This window comes from Mesocricetus auratus, unplaced genomic scaffold (assembly GCF_017639785.1).
Source record: "Mesocricetus auratus isolate SY011 unplaced genomic scaffold, BCM_Maur_2.0 Super-Scaffold_100023, whole genome shotgun sequence".
Lineage (NCBI taxonomy): Eukaryota > Metazoa > Chordata > Mammalia > Rodentia > Cricetidae > Mesocricetus > Mesocricetus auratus.
Genome location: NW_024429204.1, coordinates 29,412,452 through 29,430,915, shown reverse-complemented (window position 1 = coordinate 29,430,915; position 18,464 = coordinate 29,412,452). Strand labels below are relative to the sequence as shown.

Below are 18,464 nucleotides of genomic sequence, written 5' to 3'. Positions count from 1 at the left end.
CTGCTTTAGCGCATTTGCGAGGGTTATTGCCTCTGCTGCTGTAACACATTGCCAAAGAGTTTGTGGCCCAGATCAACGGTAGTCCTGTGACATCATGGCTCTGGAGTCCCACGGTCTGTGACCCTGGAATCAGCACAGCTGCACTCCTTCGTCAAGGTCTTGAGGGGACAGAGAGCTGCCTCCTCCTTTGCAGTTCACAGACCTGTATCCGTTGCAGTGCAGTGTCCTTCATTCTGTCGCTGCGTCCTCACATCTGTCTTCTGACTCTGATCCTCAAGCCTCAGTCTTCAGCTTCTGTTTCATCCTCTACCCAATCCAGGCTCCAGCCCCAGGCGCATTACTTGGCTGTACCTGCAGACTCTTTTTTTCTCTCGGTATAAACTTGTGTAGGTTTCAGGTTTTGGGAATGTGACTGCCTTTGTGGTGGGTATGGGACATTGTTGACCTGCTACCCTGGGGTAGTGAGCTTTTACCAAGTGTGTGGCTTTGTAGCTGCACCTCTGCATGCCAGGGCTTTGAAAATTGCAGCACCCCTTAACTGTACCAGACAAGAGTGGGTACTAGTATCTGAGCATACATCACCAAGGGACAGCCAAAGCCACTGTCTTTGGGGCATCATGACCTTAGAGGACATCAGAGTGTCACTGTGGAAAATGGTGAGCACTATTCTGAAAAAAGTATGAAGTACCTTTTCTAAAAACTGCTAAAAGTTTACTTATGCGAAAATCACCTTTTTCAGTAAGACTGGGTAAACAGTCATGAGACATTTCTACTTAATGCCTGTAGATATTTCTCCTAATAACAGTTTGGGTTTACGGAAGTTCCTTCTCTAAGTACTTGAGTATCCCTTCAAGTCTAAGGTACACATGAAGTTTGATTTGGCCGTGATGTTTGCTTAGCAGATGTTGCAAACCAGTTGCTTTCAATCCGAAGGAATCTTCCATAGCTGTGGCTTTGCGTTCAGATCGAGTCCAAGTGTCAGAATCCAAATGCGATGCCTTAAGGGTCTTTGGCCATTGCATTGTTTTTATATAAAACTCTATTTAAAGTAGCTGAGTAGCTGTAACGAGCCCCAGAGAAACTGACGAAGCAGGTGTGGGCGTGGAGAAGCACAAAGACAAGCACAGGTGTCTTCATGGTGTCCTTGTATGTGCGCAAGAGCAGGACTTGGGGCTCAGAGCCCCCCTCCCTTGTGGACAACCGTGTGCTTCTGTGTTTCAGCATCTGCTTCAGTATAACCCCTCAACCTCCTTGTGTGCCTGCTGTCTTTCCCACAAGAGGCAGTCCATGGACAGCGGCTCCTTGAGGACTCCTGGACCTTATCATTTAAGCTGGGACAAGGCAATGGGTGGCCCGGGCACATCTTCCCTACTGTACATCTCTCTCTGTTCCGTCACCATAGCAAGGTGGAGGAATTGTCCCCAGTTATGGCCCGAGCAAGGGTGGGGCTGAGGGTCCCTGGAGTCCCTTTCTCCCACTGTCTGGCAGCACTTGGATTAAACAGGCTGTGTCTGCTTCCCAGGCTTGTCTAGCAGGTCAGAAGCCATCAGTAGTCATCCACCCGTTATCCAAAGGATGCATCTTAGAGGAGGAAACAGAAGAGGCCACTGCAGCCCAGCACAAGGTGCACAGGCAGAGTCCCGACTCTCGTGGTACCTACAGCTTGACTATGCAGAGGGGAGAGGCGTCTGAGCAGACACGGCGAGTGCTCCTAAGCGCTCTCTGGCCTCATCCTCAGTAGGCCCTTTGTTCTCAGCACCTAGGACATAGAAGGAAAGGAAAGGCTTGCAGTTCTGGCTCCAGAGCACCCGCAGCCTGGAAGGAGCTTACAGATCGACAGAGGTGCACTGGTTAACTGCTTTGGCCGTTCAGTAAAATGCGTCTTTTATTAGACAACCCGATGACAACAAGCAGAAAGTAGAAAATTGCACTGTCAGGAGGCGGAAAGTCCAGTGAGTGAAACAGATGGTAAACATGGTAAAAATCAATAAAGACAAGCTGCACTGCAGCGGAAATCTTGAACCATCTCAGATACTTAGGGAACTTGGGTATGAAAGTAAAAACGGAAGTATCAAATGATTCAGTTTCTACTTAAAAACACCGTGAGCTTCCTAGCACTTAAACTGAATCAGTAAAGTGGGGTACGGGCACTGTCGCTCAGAATAGGATGGCTGTGGAGGGACCCATGAGAAGGCACACGCGGATACAGGCTTTGGAGAACTGGACGGTGCCAGCAGATGGGCCGAAGGTCACACCGACAGCTGGGACCAGCGGGCACCAAGGCTCTGGGTGCATGGAGCGCAGAGCGCGGAGGGCAGCCCGAGTGTCGAGATGGAGCTGTGAGATTGAAGCTCTGCAGCCATCGCAGGCTCTGAGCCCTTGTTGTGGGTGGGCAGGCCAAGGGCTTGCGGGAGACTGGAGCCAACGTCTTTTGTTTGAGTCATAACTGCTTGTCCTTTCTCCACTCTGTCCCTAGTCTGTGTAGACAGCCTTCCGTAGAACGTAGGCTTTGGATGGGTCTTAGAGAATTCCATGGACAGCAGGATCACCACCAAGTAACTCGGTGGCCCTGTGGCGAAGAGTCTCCCACGGGTCCCCTGCATGTGCCCAGTCTCATCTCTCAGGGGCTGAGACAGGAGTTAGTGTCTCATGTTTTCTTTTGGGGCCCCTTATTAGCAAGGAAGAGTATCCCAGGAGCACACAGGGTGACCTGGTCACTTTTTTCTTAGATGACCCTTTTAATGGACAGCCATTCTGTGAAATAGGCCACATTCATGTGTGAGAGGTACCGACCACCATGGCCTCTGTCTGTTCTTCCCGCCCTCATTAGGTAAGGTGATGCTCTGTGCGTGGAGACAGAATGTGCCAGGGTCCAAGGCAGGGCTTTCTTGCTGCAGTCCGTGACCTAGGAAGCTGCTTAGGTTTGTGACTCTGCTTTGTCATCCACGCACTGATGATGCTTCCTGCATCCCTGGCTTACGTGCCCAGTGGGACCACACACACCCAGTGCTAGGGCTGCGGAAAGATGCCTAGTGGTTCAGTAAGTAGAACAAGAAGGAAGAGAGGATGGTTTTAAAAATCAGCCTCCTCTTCTGCTTCGTGTCTGTTTTCCTTTCTTGGGGCACTGTGTGGTTTGTGTCCACGTCTGGCTATGTGACTGATGCTCCTCTGCCAGCCCTGTGAGGTCATTTCACCCTGAAGAAACCCTAGGCTACTGCTGTCTGCTTTCCTTTTAATTCTCAGGAATCTCTTGCTGGAAATGGCCTGATAAGTCTGAAAATTGCTTCTTTATGCCTAGTTGTAAATCTGTATTTAATTGTTTTAATTAGGCAACAAAAGATTGTGTTACGGCCTCTCTCATGCCCCTTGGATTGGGTTGTATCTATGGCCTGCCTGGGTTGCCTGGGTAGGGGTGGGTTGGCATACTTTCCCTGTATGGTTCAGAACCTTGGATGCCAGGCGGTTATTCTGTTTCTTTCTTTCAAAGCTTCTTCTTAGTTTTTATAATATTTTTTATCTTTTAAATTAAAATATATTTATATCATTCTTCTCCTTTTTCCTCCCTCTAGTCATTCCCATGTAGCATCTCCACCCCGACTTTCTCTTGATAGCATGGCCTCATTTTCTGTTATTTTTCACACACACACACACACACACACACACACACACACACACACACACACACACACACACACTCTGTCTCTGTCTCTGTCTCTCTCTCTCTGTCTCTCTCTCTCTCTCTCCTACCTAAATATATAAATACAACCTGTTCAGTTTGTTTAGTATTACCTGTATGCATATAATTTCAGGGATGGCCACTTGATAATTGATAACCAATTAGGCAGCTCATCCGTGGGAGAGGCTAATTCTCCCACTCTTAGCAGTCCTCAGTTGCCTGTAGTTTTTTTTTTTCTTTGTATATGTCTGTGGCCTCATTAGATTTCCATTTTCAATGTTAGCATACCTGGCGGTATTGTATCCATTCAGGTCTTGTTTAGGCAGCCATATTGTTGAGGTCTCCTGGGTAAAACTTCTCTGTCATTTCCAGGAGACACATTCTCACACTCTTTCCTGGTCCAGCCTCTCTCCCTCAGTGTTCCCCAACCTTAGGTGCAAGAATTGGGCGGTAGATGTGTCAACTGGGGTTGGACACCCCACAGTGGCTTGTTCTCTACATGTTGACTTGTTATAGTCGTCTTTAGTGGTCTCTTTTGCAAACTGAAATTCTTTAATCAGTAACAAGAGCTAACCCTTATCTGTGGGTGTCCTAATAACCCTTTAAGAATTGCGCTGGCTTGCTACAGTGGTAGCAGTGGCACTCCTCTCACTAGTGGGTATTTAGCTAGGTTTCCACTATCAGGCATAATTTCGTTATGTTAAGTGGACCTTAAATCCAGGTTGAGAGTCGTCGCTCTCCGCCGAGCTGTGGGTGCAACTGTGCCTGAAGTGTTACTCAGCCGTGATGATGATCTTTGTTGTTCATGGCTATGTAGGAATGTTAGTTGCTTTCATAGCACCTTCCAGTAGTATTCCATCTAGCCCTTAGGGTGAAGGTTTGCAAGTCTGGTCCTGCTAGGGTCCTCCAGTTCTTTTGTCTAAAGTGCATGGTTTCTTCAGCAGTAAAGAGTTGCCTTCAACCTCCGTGTGGTGGCTTGAATGAAGATGACCCTCATTAGGCTCATATATTGAAATAATTGGTCCCTAGTTGGTAGAGCTGAGAGTGGGGTTTGAGGTTTCAAAAGACTCACACAATTCCCAGTGTTCTCTCTTTTTGCCTCATAGTTTATGGGTCAAGGTAAAAGGTCCCAGCTATTCCTTTGTCCCACCATCATGGACTCTCACCCTCTGAAACCATAAGCCAAAATAAAAACTATCAGTCATGGTATTTTATCAGAGCAATAGAAAAACATTAAGACACTCTGGGAGGCAACAAAGAGCAACAACAAAGCCTGAAATCACACACACTGCATACAAGTCTATGTATATATGCGTATATATACATACATACATACATACATACATGCATACATACATGCATACATGCATACATACTGTCTTAGGGTTTCTATTGCTGCAGCAAAACACCATGACCAAAAAGCAAGTCGTGGAGGAAAGGGCTTTTTCAGTTTATACCTTAGCTTTGCTGTTCATCATTGAAGGAAGTCAGGACAGAAACTCAAACAGGGCAGGATCCTAGAGACAGGAGCTGATGCAAAGCCCATGGAGGGAGCTGCTTACTGGCTTGCTTCCCATGGTTTGCTCAGCCTGCTGTCCTATAGAATCCAGGACCAGCAGCCCAGGGATGGCACCACCCACCGTGGACTGGGTCCTCTCCCATTGATCACTAGTTGAGAAAATGCCTTACAGCTGGATCGAAAGAGGGCATCTCCTCAGCTGAACCTCCTTCCTCTGATGACTCCAGCTTGTGTCAAATTGAGACACAAAACGACACACACAGACACACATACACTCACTAATGACGTTATTCCACATGAGCTAGCAATGTTGCCCCAACGGGAAAGACTACTTAATAAAAGCCCCAATACATGAAATCCACTTTCATGATTTTAGTCAAGACAGTCCAAGAGAGCCCCAAGGTTTCATTTCTTAAAGGTGTGTGTGTGTGTGTGTGTGTGTGTGTGTGTGTGTGTGTGTGTGTACTGAGTGTCAGATCTCCTGGAGCTAGAATGACAAGTGGTTGTGAGCCGCTTGATGTATGTGCTGGAACCAAACTCTAGTCCTCTGCAAGAGCAGCGTGCATTCGTAACTGCTGAGTCAGCTGCCTGGCCCTTCAGGGCCTTCTTTAGGCTTGCTATTTCACTCTTTGATCTTGTTCGATACCAAGAACAGTTCTATCCACTTCCCTCCCCTGGTGGGACAGTATCCACGCATTTCCTCCCGCTGCTGGAGCCATGGCGATGTTGTCATGTGAGTCATAGGTTAGCGGGAAGGTTTTCATGGCTGCAGTTGTGCTGGCGATGGGTGGAACCATGAGGCTGTGTTTGAGAAAAAGCTGATAATGTGTTTAATGAGACATTTCAGCTACCGTCTAACCGCAACTTGGGTACTTTACAGGTAAGAATGTCTCTGTGGTTTGAACTTGAAGGTTGAGTAAGATCAGGATGAAGAGATGGTTCAAGGGTGAAACCCTTGCTGCCCCTTTAAAGTTTGGTTTCTTGCAGCCTCATCGGCTGGCTCAAGGCTGTCTGTAACTCCAGCTCCAGCCGTACCTGCTCTGCTTCAGTCTTCCGTCCTCTGTGGGAGCCCAGAAATACATGGCATACACAGATAGAGACTCACACACACACACACTCACACAGTGAAATCTAGTGTTTGCACACTTAAAGGGAGGTATAACTCTAGTATATTTGAATGTTTAATCATCAGGGGGTGGTATTCTTTGAAAATGGTGAAGAGGTGTGGCCTTGTTGTAGGAGTGTGTCGGTGAGGGTGAGCTGTGAGGGATTTTTGATCCCAGTGTCTCCCTCTTCCTGCTGCCTGCAGGTCCAGATGCAGAGCTCTCAGCTACTTTTCCAGCATTATGTATGCCTGTAGGCACCATGCTCCCTGCCATAAGGGTAGTGGATCAAAGTTCTGAAACTGCAAACAAAGCCCAACTCTTTCCATTGTAAGAGTTGTCTTAGTTACGGTGGATGTCTCTTCACAGCACCAGAACAGTGCCTAAGACAGAAGTTGGTATCAGGGACTGGGGTATTGCTGTGACAGGCTTGACCATGCTGCTTGTTGGTGGAATGTGGACTTGGTGACTTTGGATCAGGAAAGCAGTTGAACACTTTAGGTGGGGCATAAGGGTTCATCCTAGTTTGAGCAGGGAAGACAGTGGTGCTGAGAGCAATGTAAGTTATGATGTCCCCAAGAGGTTTCAGAGGGGAAGAATATTAACAAGTGGTCCATTCTTGTGATATTTTTATGAATAATGTGGTACTTTCTGCCCTTGTCCAGAAAAGTCTGCCTGAGGCTAAATTGAAGAGTTTTTAGATTAATGGCATTGGCAGAAGAGGTTTCAAGTCAGATTGGTATTGACTGTGTCATGTAGTCATTAGTGGTCACTCTTATGAAGATATATAATAAAAAAAGCAAGCTGGGTAAGAAAAAAATACAGGATACATAGTTTGAGGAATAAAGGAGTTTCAGGAAATGTAATGTGGGAGCCAAGTCCAGTGCTCAAGGAGATAAAAAGTTTAAAGAAAAAGCCTGATGCTAAATGGAATAAAGGGAGTGGTGACCTCAGGGTAAGACCCTCTCCAGCTATGCTTCCAACAGGTGAAAAAGAATCAAAGAAAAACTTAAACAGTGAAGGAAACCTCCAAAACAGAAAGCTGATGAAAATGTATTTGAATGAGGAGGCCAAGTTCCATCCCCAGCAAGCAGCAGACCTTGGCAGCTTTGGCCATGTGGTTCTGTCTTTACAGTCAAGGACACAAGAAGAGGGTTGTGCAATCCCCCCCCCCCGCGCCACGCCCCCCCCCCCCGCTGTGGTTAAGGAACCCCCCGCTAAGACCAGATGTGTGTCAGGAGTATTCTTGCATGGAATCCTAAAGAGGCCATTGTGTGAAGCTGTGAGAGTGAATCCTGGATTGTGTTGGAGATGCCAGAGGTGTGGGATGGGTATCTCCCAAGGACAACTGTTTGCCTAAGGGAGAGAAGTGTTGCAGTCAACAAAACTGGCAATATTTGGAGGTCTGAAGAGTGCTTTGACATTGGATATGGAGATGGAGAATTTGTAGATTGTCCTGGTTGTTTTCGTTCTTGCTTTGGTACTACAGTATTTCCCCACGATGCTCCTTTACGTGTCTTTTGGAATAGTAATATATATCCTGTGTCATTGTATATTGGAAGTATGTGATTCTTTTCATTTTGATTTGACAGGGGGTTACAGTTAGATTGCCCTGAGTCTCAGAAGGGACTTTGTCAGACTGTGAAAGACTATCGGGACTTTTGAAGTTGGAGTGAATGCATTTTCATATTCTGATGTGGCTAGGGAATGGAATGCGGTGATTTGAATAAGTATACATTTGAATAGTCAGTCATTAGGTAATGGTACTATTTGAAGAGGACAAGGTGTGGCCTTGTTGGAGTGTGTCACTAGGGGTGGACTTAGAATTTTCAAAAGCTCATGTCAGGTCCAGTTGCTCTCTCTTCCTGCTGGTTATGGATCAGGATGTCAAACTCTAAGCTACTTCTCCAGCACCATGTCTGCCTGCGTGGCACCATGCTCAGCATCAGGGTGTTAATGGAGTAAACTTCTGAAATCGCAAGACAGACCCAGTGGAATGCTTTCCTTTATATGTTGCCTTAGTCATGGTGCCTCTTCACGGCAATAGAACAGTGACTAAGACAATAGGTGACTTCTCAAATGCTGGATGGAGGGAAGCAGTCTGAACAGGTGTTGTTTTGGGCATCAAGCGTATGCCACAACTGTAGGGAACAGTCATGCATCAGAATGAGGAGCGTGGGCTAGAACACCATAGGGCATCAGTTATAGAGAATGATGGACATGGCTACTGTCACCAAGGTACCCAGTGACTAGACACACAAAGGTGGTCATGGTGTAGTACCAAAGAATAAAGATTTCAGGTCACGGATGTCAGCAGAATCTCAGGTAGCAGAGTCAGTGATAAAACCAGGAGCAACATCTGTCATTGGCCCAACCTACTGGTTACCTTGGTAAGAACAGGTACCAGTGCCAGCAGGGGAATATAGGGGATGCAACTACAGAGAAGTCTTACCTGTGTGGTCTGAAGGAGCAGTGTGGAGCTCTCCAGAGGAGCAAGACTTTCTTGGGATCCATGATGCAGGGTCAGTAGCTGTGTTCCCATAATGCTGGCACCATTTGGACTATTTACTACTGCAGGAAGTAGGTCATACTTCTGTTTGGTTACATATTTGTATGATGACAAATGGAGATTTTGTTTACTCTCCCCAGGAGAAGTGTAATGTGTTCCACGTGTCCATTTCTTTGTCTTGATATGAACATCCATTCACGTGATGATTGAATATTGACTTATTGCTAAAGCATTGATGTCTGAAGTTGACTGTGTCCTCTCTGAGGGATGCTGTTGGCTCTCCCACCGGCATGGGAGGTTTGCATAGTGATCTTTCTCCATGTAGAACATCTTTCTACAGACTTCCCTGATGCTCATGATCTTGTCTTCAGTGAGATGCCCTGGATCCTCAGAGTTCCTTCTTCTCCAGGTCAGCTCTTCTTATAGACAGCAATTCCGGTTCCAGAAGGAAGATGCTGCTGTTTCATGTTTCTGACCATAGTGTGGCCCATTCTGCTGATCAATATCTCCCTATCTCTCTCTCTCTCTCCATCTCTATCTCTGCCTCTCCTGAACACCTCTTGTTTTTTTTCCAGTGTCCCTCTCTCTAGGTTTCTGGACATACCGCTTCTCTTCCTGGAGAACTGTGCTCCAGAGTGAAGCTGGCCAGTGCCTTCCTTCCGTGGCGAGCTCCTTCCCGCTCCTGCTTGCTGACAGCTGACCGTGCTGCCCTCTTGGTCTCCCCTGAGATCTACTCTCCCACCCGGCACGGGACACCTCCGTGTGCTGGCTCTGCACGCAGGAGCTGCCAGCCCGGTGTCGCTCACCTTGTCCTCCCCTTCTTTCCAGGGAAGCAGTTCAAGTGCACGGTGTGCGACTACACGGCAGCGCAGAAGCCACAGCTGCTGCGGCACATGGAGCAGCACGCCTCCTTCAAGGTAAGGGGCGTGGGGCGGCACTGGGGCCCCGGGCTGCACGCACGCCACTTTCCGCATTGCCTTTGTGTTCCAGCCCTTTAGCTGCCGCGTGTGGGGTTTGCTGTGTGCTCCCCCTTTCAGGAAGCGTAGTGTTCCTCTGTGTTTTAGAGACCAGCTCAAGGAACAGTCATCATGTTGAACATCCACACAGGTGGTTACCGCCTATTTCTCCTCGTGCTCTTGGCATCCGATGCGCGCACGGCCTGCTGTTGCTGCACTGACCTGGCCTCTGAGCCGTGGCTGGTCCCCTCGGGCTCCCAGCAGATTCTGGGTCCTCTGTATCCAGTACCACTGAGCATGAAGCTCACAGAGGATGAGGATCACCACAGCTGCCCTCGGCACTTGACCGTGTAACTTTCCTATGCCTGTTTGTTCAAGTGAGGTTTCTGGTAACTCACGAAGTAGCACGAAGTTGTTCCAGACAGCAGCAGTTACTCTCTCGTCTTCTCCCCTCTCTCCTGTGTTGGTTTCCTCTTGCTGAATGGATTCCCACCAAGTTGTGCTGAAACAGCATACATATTTTATAGATCTACACCTCGGAAGTCCGTCATGGCCGCCACTAAGGTCAAAAGAGACATCGGCAAGGCCAGTGTTCAGGCCCAGGCCCTTGTCCTTCTCCACTGCTAGAATCCCTGCGGTCCCCGGCTTGTAGTTTTTCAGGGCCAGCAGCATGGCATGTGCTTCATATCTCGTGCTCTGACTTTCCCCTTTGGCTTTAAGCATCTTTTGGGGGAGAGGGAGGGGACGGGTGATGTTGGAGAGATGGGAGCCGATAAAGCACTTGTTGAACACGCATGAACACCCGACTTTACTCCCCGCCATGTCCATGGAAAGCTGGTCCATGTCTGTTTCCCTGGCGCTGGGGAGATGGAGATGGGCAGATCAGTGGGTCTTGATGCCTGGGCCAGCCTCACTGAGTCAGAGAGCTCTGGGCCAGTGAGACACCCTTTCCCAGAACCTGAGGTGTGGAGATTGAAGACTACATATCTGACATTAGCCTCTGTTCATCACATGCACTCTCATGGCCTTGTGTGCCGGGGTACGCAAACATGTACACGCACACACGCACGCACTCTCTCACACACACACGCACTCACACACACACACACACACACACACACACACACACACACACACATACACATGCTCAGGTGATAGAGTTCTTGCCTAGCATACTCCGTTTCAGTCCCCACCATGTGCATCTCAAGTGGTGGCACCTGTTTGTGATCCCAACACTCGGGAGGAGGACACAGGAGGATCAGAATTCAAGGCCAGCTTTGATTATGTAGCAAGTCCAGACCAGTTTGGGATGCATGACACCTTGTTTCAAATAATAAAGTATTTAAAGGCCCTTTTGATGGCACTCGTGTAGCTCAAGGACAGTCCTTGGCCTATGGTCAGGTGATTAGTGACCTTTGTCTTAATTCCTGTCCTTTAGTTTTTGATTGTTACTGTGTTTTCTTCAGGGAAAGGGATGAACCCACCTCATACATGCTAGGAAAGCACTCTTGCATTTGAGCGAATCCCAGCCTGATCCTGCAGTCTTAGTTCCTTTTAAACAGTCCCACAGATTAGGATGTAGGAGTCTTGGCACGGGTGTGCCCTGCCCACCACATTCCCCCACATTTTCTCTTTCCCATCTGCCTGTGCGGGTGCTTTCTGTGGAGGGCGGAAAATGCACGGTATGCAAGGACATTTCCCCTGCCAGTGCTGCTCAACACCCAGGTTGCTCGCCCTCACTAGTGTTGCTTGGCCTGGGATCCTCAGGCAGCTGCTACTGAACCTGTGCAGTTGGTCTGCAAAACGAAACAATTTGCCTTTCCTGAGATAGAGTTAATAATTTACAGTATATGACTTGTGACATGAAACACTGAAATAAATCAGATTCCTGGGTTGTTTTTGTAAAATGACACATTTTCCATTTATGTATTTATTTAGTGTTCACTAAATAAGATTCGAAAATGCTTATAAATTCCTTCCTTCATAGAGTCTAGAATGCTTTTGATGCATTTTTTTAAAAAGATGAGCTTGCAGCCCAACAGTAAATGGGATTTTTTTTTTAATGGGAAACCACTGTATCAGCTATACTGCTGATAAAGCTTTGTTGGGTTCCGTGACATAGCTGAGTGGCTTGGTGGTTTGCTAAAAACGCACCACTTCTGAGTCAGGGCTGAATGCACGGCTGAGGACCCTCCTGGCTGAAGGCAGGGCCAAAGGCTCTTTCTGCACTTACAAGCTCTGTCTTTCCCCTCAGCGTTCCCAGTCATTTCACACTTGATGAAAGTAGACTTATAGACTCCTGTGTCTGTTGTGCAGGGACTGAAGCCATGCTGTATTTGACCTTGCCCTTCACAATTGAGCCCTTTGGTTGCTCCCAGTTTGGTCTGCTATGAATAACTGCACAGTAGACATCTTCATGCTGGAAGCATCTCATGTCTCTTAAAATCTAATGGGTGACAAGGTTCAGAGCCAAGCTCGTCACACCACTGAGAAGTCATAGACAGTGGACACAATCAAAATGCATTCCCAAGGTCACAGTCTGCCTCAGCCTTGCAGGGTTTGGGGATTGACCTAACTGGGCACAGGGAATAAAGAAACAACAGACACTCCTACAGAAAATTTGGATTAGTATGGCACACCAGCAGTCCAGAAACATACTGTGTTTGTTTTCTAAATCTGAATCGGGGAGATGGATTTATATAGCTGAACTGAATAAGGAGGTAGGTTTACCTAATATGTATAGGGGTGGGGTGGGGTCTCTGTAGGAGGGACAGACTCAGAGTGTAAACATCTAAGAAGAGGAAGTTACAGTCCATATTTTCTGCACACACTGTCAGCATCCACATATGAACCAGGAGAAGGCTTTGCTGTTTCCCTGAACCTGACCTAGGGAAGGCCTTGCTATTCCTATGGATCTGAGGCTCTGGGGTCCTTGACACAGTTACGCTCATGTCACCAATACACATCCACTCAGGACTGAGCCACTTCTTACATATTTGCTCAGGGCTTCCTCTGCTTCCCACTGTTGACTTTTAAGGAGTGCTTGAGAAGATACCTGGGCATGAGCAGCCACCAAGCTGGAGGGTTTAAATAACGGACCGGTCTTCATTTCTAGCTGCACAATTCCTGGCTTAAATATAACCAGTAATAGTTGGTTAGTTCCATGCCCTTCATGACACTGTTAGACCACTGTGTATGTGTTTCCAGGCACGCTGTTATCGTAGCTTAAATAGTTTGAAGAAGATGCTTCTTTTGGGGTGGTGTCATTTCTGTCATTACATAACAAGTCTGAGAACCCGATGCTTGATTCCCTTGAGTCCAGCATCCTGTGAAGTTGGGTCCAATTCCTAGCTCTGAAAATGTGATTGTGCTATATTTTTTCTTATCACGAGAGATGTGGGGGACGTGGAGACTGCTGCTCCTCTAGGTGTGCAGGAGACAATAGAGGAGGAGTGGAAGAGAGGAGTGAGGGAACCAGAAAGGAGATGACTACATGAATATCACTTGAAAGTCAAGTGAGGCATGGATCACAGCCTCAGTGGTTGCTCAGATCTGCCTTTGCAGCTGAGTTAGGCGGCTCTCCGTCTTTCCGTGGATTATTTCCTAGCTTGATTGATAAGGTTGGTCATACGAGGAAATGGAGATTTCTTTTGTTGCTATTAATAATTTCTTTAGCTTTATTTTATGTGCCTTGTTGTGAAGGAATTACTAGAGTTACAAAGGGTTGTGAGCTGCTATGCGGGTGCTGGGAATTGAACCCGGGTCCTCTGGAAAAGCAGCCAGTGCTCTTAACTGCTGAGCCATCTCTCTAGCTCCTGAGATTTCTTTTAGCATGCCTTTAGGTATCAAAGCCTCAGGATGGAATTTTAAGACAACTTTAAAATTCAAGGAAAATGCTGAGCATCTAGAATTATTTTCACACAATGTTTTTTATTTATTTTTTATTTTTATGAAGATTATTCTCATAGGCGTTCATTTAAAAAGAATTGGCCACAAACTTCGGAATAACTTGGGCACATGATAAAATGTTCAGCTTCATCGATTAAGAAACATCAGCAAAACCATGCTGGGATCATTTTTTACTCACATCAGTAAACATCAGGGTTCAAGTACACACTCCACTGCAGGCCTTGAGGGATTAACCTTGTTCATGTATTGTTGATGGGTGTGAAAATGGTGTGTGCCCCCAAGGAGATGAGTACAGCAGAATCTGTTTACAACTGCAAGTGTGTGACAGGTGATGTGAAATGATCCCTTGTAAGAATTCATCTACTTCATAGATCCTTGGAGATACATGGAATAGAACTGTGGGACTATTTAACAGAAATAGGTAATATATTCATGTATATGGTAAGGGTTAAGTAAAAAATCAGCAAACAACAGAATAATCGGTAGCTTCAAAAGAGTCCAAAATATCTGTCTTCTCATTTCTATAGAAAGATATTTAATCTGTATAAGAAACTGCAAAAGGAAGATTAAAAAATGATAAAACTATATTTCTTATGTTTACTTTTAAGTTTCTATAAAAATACATGCAAAATAAACAGACACATCATCTATTGGGGTGGGTAAGAATACCAAAAGTACATGGGAAGACATGTATGGTGAGCACACACATATGTATGTTTGCATGTGTGGGGCATATATGTGCAGATTGTGTGTGTGTGTGTGTGTGTGTATGTGTGTGTGTGTGTGTGTGTGTGTGTGTGTGTGTGTGTGTGTGTGTGTGATATGCATGCATACAGGACATCAGTAGAGAACAGAATTTGACATTGAGTGTCTTCTTCAAATACTCCCTACCTTATATATTGAAGCAGGATCTCTTGCAGAACCCAGAGTTTGCCATTTTGGCTAGCTTGCTCTAGGAATCCCTTGTCTCTGCCTCCTGTGTACTTAGATTACAGATCATCGGCCATGCTCACCTGGCTTTTACATGGGTTCTGCAGATGTGAGCTCCTGACCTCACATCTGCCTGGGGAGGTCTTTGCCATTGAGCCGTTTTCCCAACCTGTGCCTGAGTTTTGAAACACATGAACCGATACATGTAAATAAAAACCATAACACTGTAAGAAGAAAAAAAGAAGTCTTAGAAGCTAAAGTCAAAGCAGAGTATGAGTATGTTTCTAGTCTTTGGTGCTGTCCTATATGAATATGAGTGGTGGTGAACTGCCTTTGGCATTTGAAAACCCCAGAACAATGAGCTGTCCTAGAAACTGCAGAATTTAGAATCAGGTAAAGGTTGAGCTAGTTCCTAGCTATGCCGTTTGTAAGTTGTGTCATTTAACTTCTTTATGTAAATCTTACTACCTGTAAAATGCTGATGGTAATATCAGCCTCCTAGTGTTGGGGACATTAAAAGCAGTATAATTTTATGATGATCAGTGGATCTGGTACATGGTACCAGGTCTAAGTTTCCTCCCGTATCTCTAGAAAATGACTCCATTTTCTCAAAAGAACCAAAGCGAGGAGTGTGGAGCAGCTTGATCGTGCCCATATTCTTTCTGCTTGGATGGAATTCTGTTTACAAAGCACTTACTCTAATATTCTCATAGTTGTTTTTCTTTGCATTCTTTTCCAGACACCGCTGCTCTTTTCTCTGTTGTGTGAATTGTTCACCGACACTAGCAGGTGAAGGCCATACCTAATTGGTGCCACTGTTTGCCAACTAGTGGACCTTTGTGGGGCTCCTTTGCTTCTTTGAGACACTGTTTCCCTCTTTGAAAACTTTCAGCAATGATGTAATTACTTTAGAGGCCTCTGTACAGAAACAGGACAGAATGACTGCATAGCTGTCTACTCTGGCCATCGTTACTGGAAGGCTGGGAAGGGCACCAGCTTTCTCTCTCCATAAAGGGTACCAGGAGCTTTCTTCAAGGCTTATCATCACTTTCCGTACCAATTTGGCTTCTCTGTAGTCAACGTTATAGTCATTATTGGATGTTGGAAATGTGTAGAGAGTGAATTATCTAGCACTAGGGGTGCTCTCAGTGAGCCAGAGCCCAGCCATTGATGTTGACCGAGACACTTGTCCACATGGTTCTGAAGCAGAAACTTGAAGCTCTCCAAAGCCACCACAATGGGTTTGAGGCTTTGTGAGGAAAAGCCAGATTCCATTTGGAACGAATTCCTATAGACCTCCTACACTTTATTTGTTTCTGTGTGCATCTACATGCATGCAAGCCAGCCATGTGAGCCTGTGTGTAACCAGTTGGGCAGTCTCTATGTTTTAATTAGAGTGCCCCGTTATTTTTATTTAGTGCAGCTGTCTATGTGCTTGAATATTAAGTTCAGCATCTTGATGTTTATTTCTATCTGCCATATTAATTCTTCTCTTTTGGGGGAGCGAGAGAGTGAATCAAGTATTTCTTTTTATTGATTTTCTTTTAAAATTTACAACAATTATAGACATACAGAAAAGTTATGGAAGTAATGCAGAAAGTTTCTGGGTGTCCCATACTCAGCGTCTCTGCTTGTTAACTGCCAACGTGGATAGGATTTGTCTGTTACTACTGACATTTCGGCACTGACACATTATTAACTGAATCTCATTTTGCATTTCTTTCGTTTTTATTTCCCGCTTCAGGATCTCAGTAGTATACAACATTATGCTAAATACCCTATATTTGTAGCTTTGTTGAGGTTTGACAGTTTCTCAGACTTCCTTAGTTTTGATGACCTTGGGTGTGTGTGTGTGTGTGTGTGTGTGTGTGTGTGTGTGTGTGTGTGTGTGTGTGTGTGTGTGTGTGTGCGCGCGTGTGTTTTCTGGGGATGTTATTTTTTTAAAAAATAAGACCATATATGGTTTCAAATAATATACTCTTGTGAACATAATAAAATCCACAAAATACTATGTATCTATAATGACACTTCTGTTATCGTTTACATTTTTTCCTTAAGTTGTTAACTCTTAAACAAGGTGGTGCTTTTGTTGTAACAGCACTATTTTAGTGAAATTCCAAACACATATTTGAAAATACAGTTTTTAAAGATTTAAACTTAAAAACTAATTTGAAAGTAAAATGTACTAAGTGTGAATGTAAAATATACTGATAGACTTACCCTCCTTTCCTTGCTCCTGGCCTCCTGTCAGATATACTGTTTTCCTGACTTAGAGAATTTCTCCGAGGATGTAGATGAATCTCATGTGCTAGACAGAACTGGCTCTTCTGTTTTCTTTGAAAATGTCTGTGTTTATTCCCATTTGAAAGTGCCTTCATTTGTCCAGAGTGTCTTGAAGGCAGAGGCAGGAGGAGCACCGTGACGTGAAGGCCAGCCCGATCCATGTCCAGGCTGGACTTAGCCTGAGACTGTCTCTCCTCTCCTTTGCTCTCCGTCCTTCACTGGTTTGAGCATGTCTATCCTGGGTCTTTTTCTTCAGGCTGACTTGTGACCTTTGTGCCCTAGTTTGTTTGCCTCAGATTACCACTGCTGAGTTGAGGTAGGGTCTGTGTGTACCTGCCTTGTGGTTGACTGAATCCTCAGGTCTGTGGGTGGTGTCTGCCATTAGTAGGACAGATCTCAGCTGTTATCCCCTTAGTAGTCACTTGGCTCATTGCCTCCCCATCTTCTTCTTAGGGCAGTGATGCCCATGTCTTCACAAGCTGCATCCCATTACTCAGATGACCCTACCCTTCCTTCCCCTCTCTCTGTCTTCTCTGTATCTTTATATTTCCCTTATTTCTCTTGGCCTTCTCCGAGCTCATCATCTCTTCTCCTCTTAATGTCATCTTTGCCCTTAGTAAGATCATTAAGCAAAAAGAGCTTGACATTTTAACATTTCTAGCATTTTCATTTGGTCCTTTCAGATTGGTTCTATTTTTCTGCTTAATTTTTTCATCTGTCCCTTCAAGCTGTCTCTCTTTTCACAGAGCTTTTACAGTTGTTTTCACATTTTGTCCTAATGACATCTGTATCTCTACATCCCCCCCCCTTCCACTTTGAGGTTGCATTGTCTTGCTTCTCTCTGTACTCTTCAGAATGTTTAAAAGAGTCAAATGTTATACTTGAATAAATGACAGAGTCTGGAGTAAATACTAGTTGGTGTCAGAAAAGCAAATGGTTTTCATGTGGGGCGTTGTACAGAAGATTGTGAAGCAGATGCATCTGCTGCTGTGAGAGATGGCCTTGCTGGTCGCTCTGGGACGACTTGGACTTCATGAGTTCCTGGCAGCCTGACTGAGAAGAACTCATTCTGCCTTCACTGTGCAAGAGGTGTGGTTTGTATTGGAGGGCTGTCTGACTTCCTGGAGTTTGGATACATGTTAGGAAGAAGGTGCCCATGTAATTAGTGCCCACCCCGAAGTGTGTGGTCCCTGAGTCTCTGAGAACATCTCTGACTGGCATCAGTCTACTTGTTACAGGGAATATGACCGTGTCCTCCATGAAGTAATGCTCTTACATGTTTGTACCTGGTTTTCCCCTAGGTAACGTGTTGTTTCCTTGGCCCAGCTATGTCCTGCTGCCCTTCTCTGCCCCAAGGAAACACGCAGACCCTGTATTTGTTATTAAGCTGTTGGCCATTGCTAAGGTTTCTTATTGGCTTTGCTCATTCTTTATTATTCACCCATTTTCTAATAATCCGTGTATTTCCACGTGCCTTACCTTACCTGAGAAAAGGTCCAGGCCTCTTACTCCTTTGGAGTCTATGTCGCATCTGCTCAGCATCTCCACAGAGAAGGGAGAGAAGACAGCGATTTCCTGT

At 45.7% G+C, this 18,464-nt stretch overlaps 1 protein-coding gene across 3 annotated transcripts in view; it reads left to right on the top strand.

Moving 5' to 3' along the window:
• Window positions 1–18,464, top strand: part of Zfat (zinc finger and AT-hook domain containing) — a 179,000-nt gene that overhangs the window by 110,290 nt on the left and 50,246 nt on the right. For all 3 annotated transcript variants that reach the window (XM_040730394.1, XM_040730393.1, XM_040730395.1), the window contains exon 11: window positions 9,636–9,724. In XM_040730394.1, coding sequence (XP_040586328.1) covers window positions 9,636–9,724 — 89 coding nt within the window. The remainder of the gene's footprint in view (window positions 1–9,635; window positions 9,725–18,464) is intronic.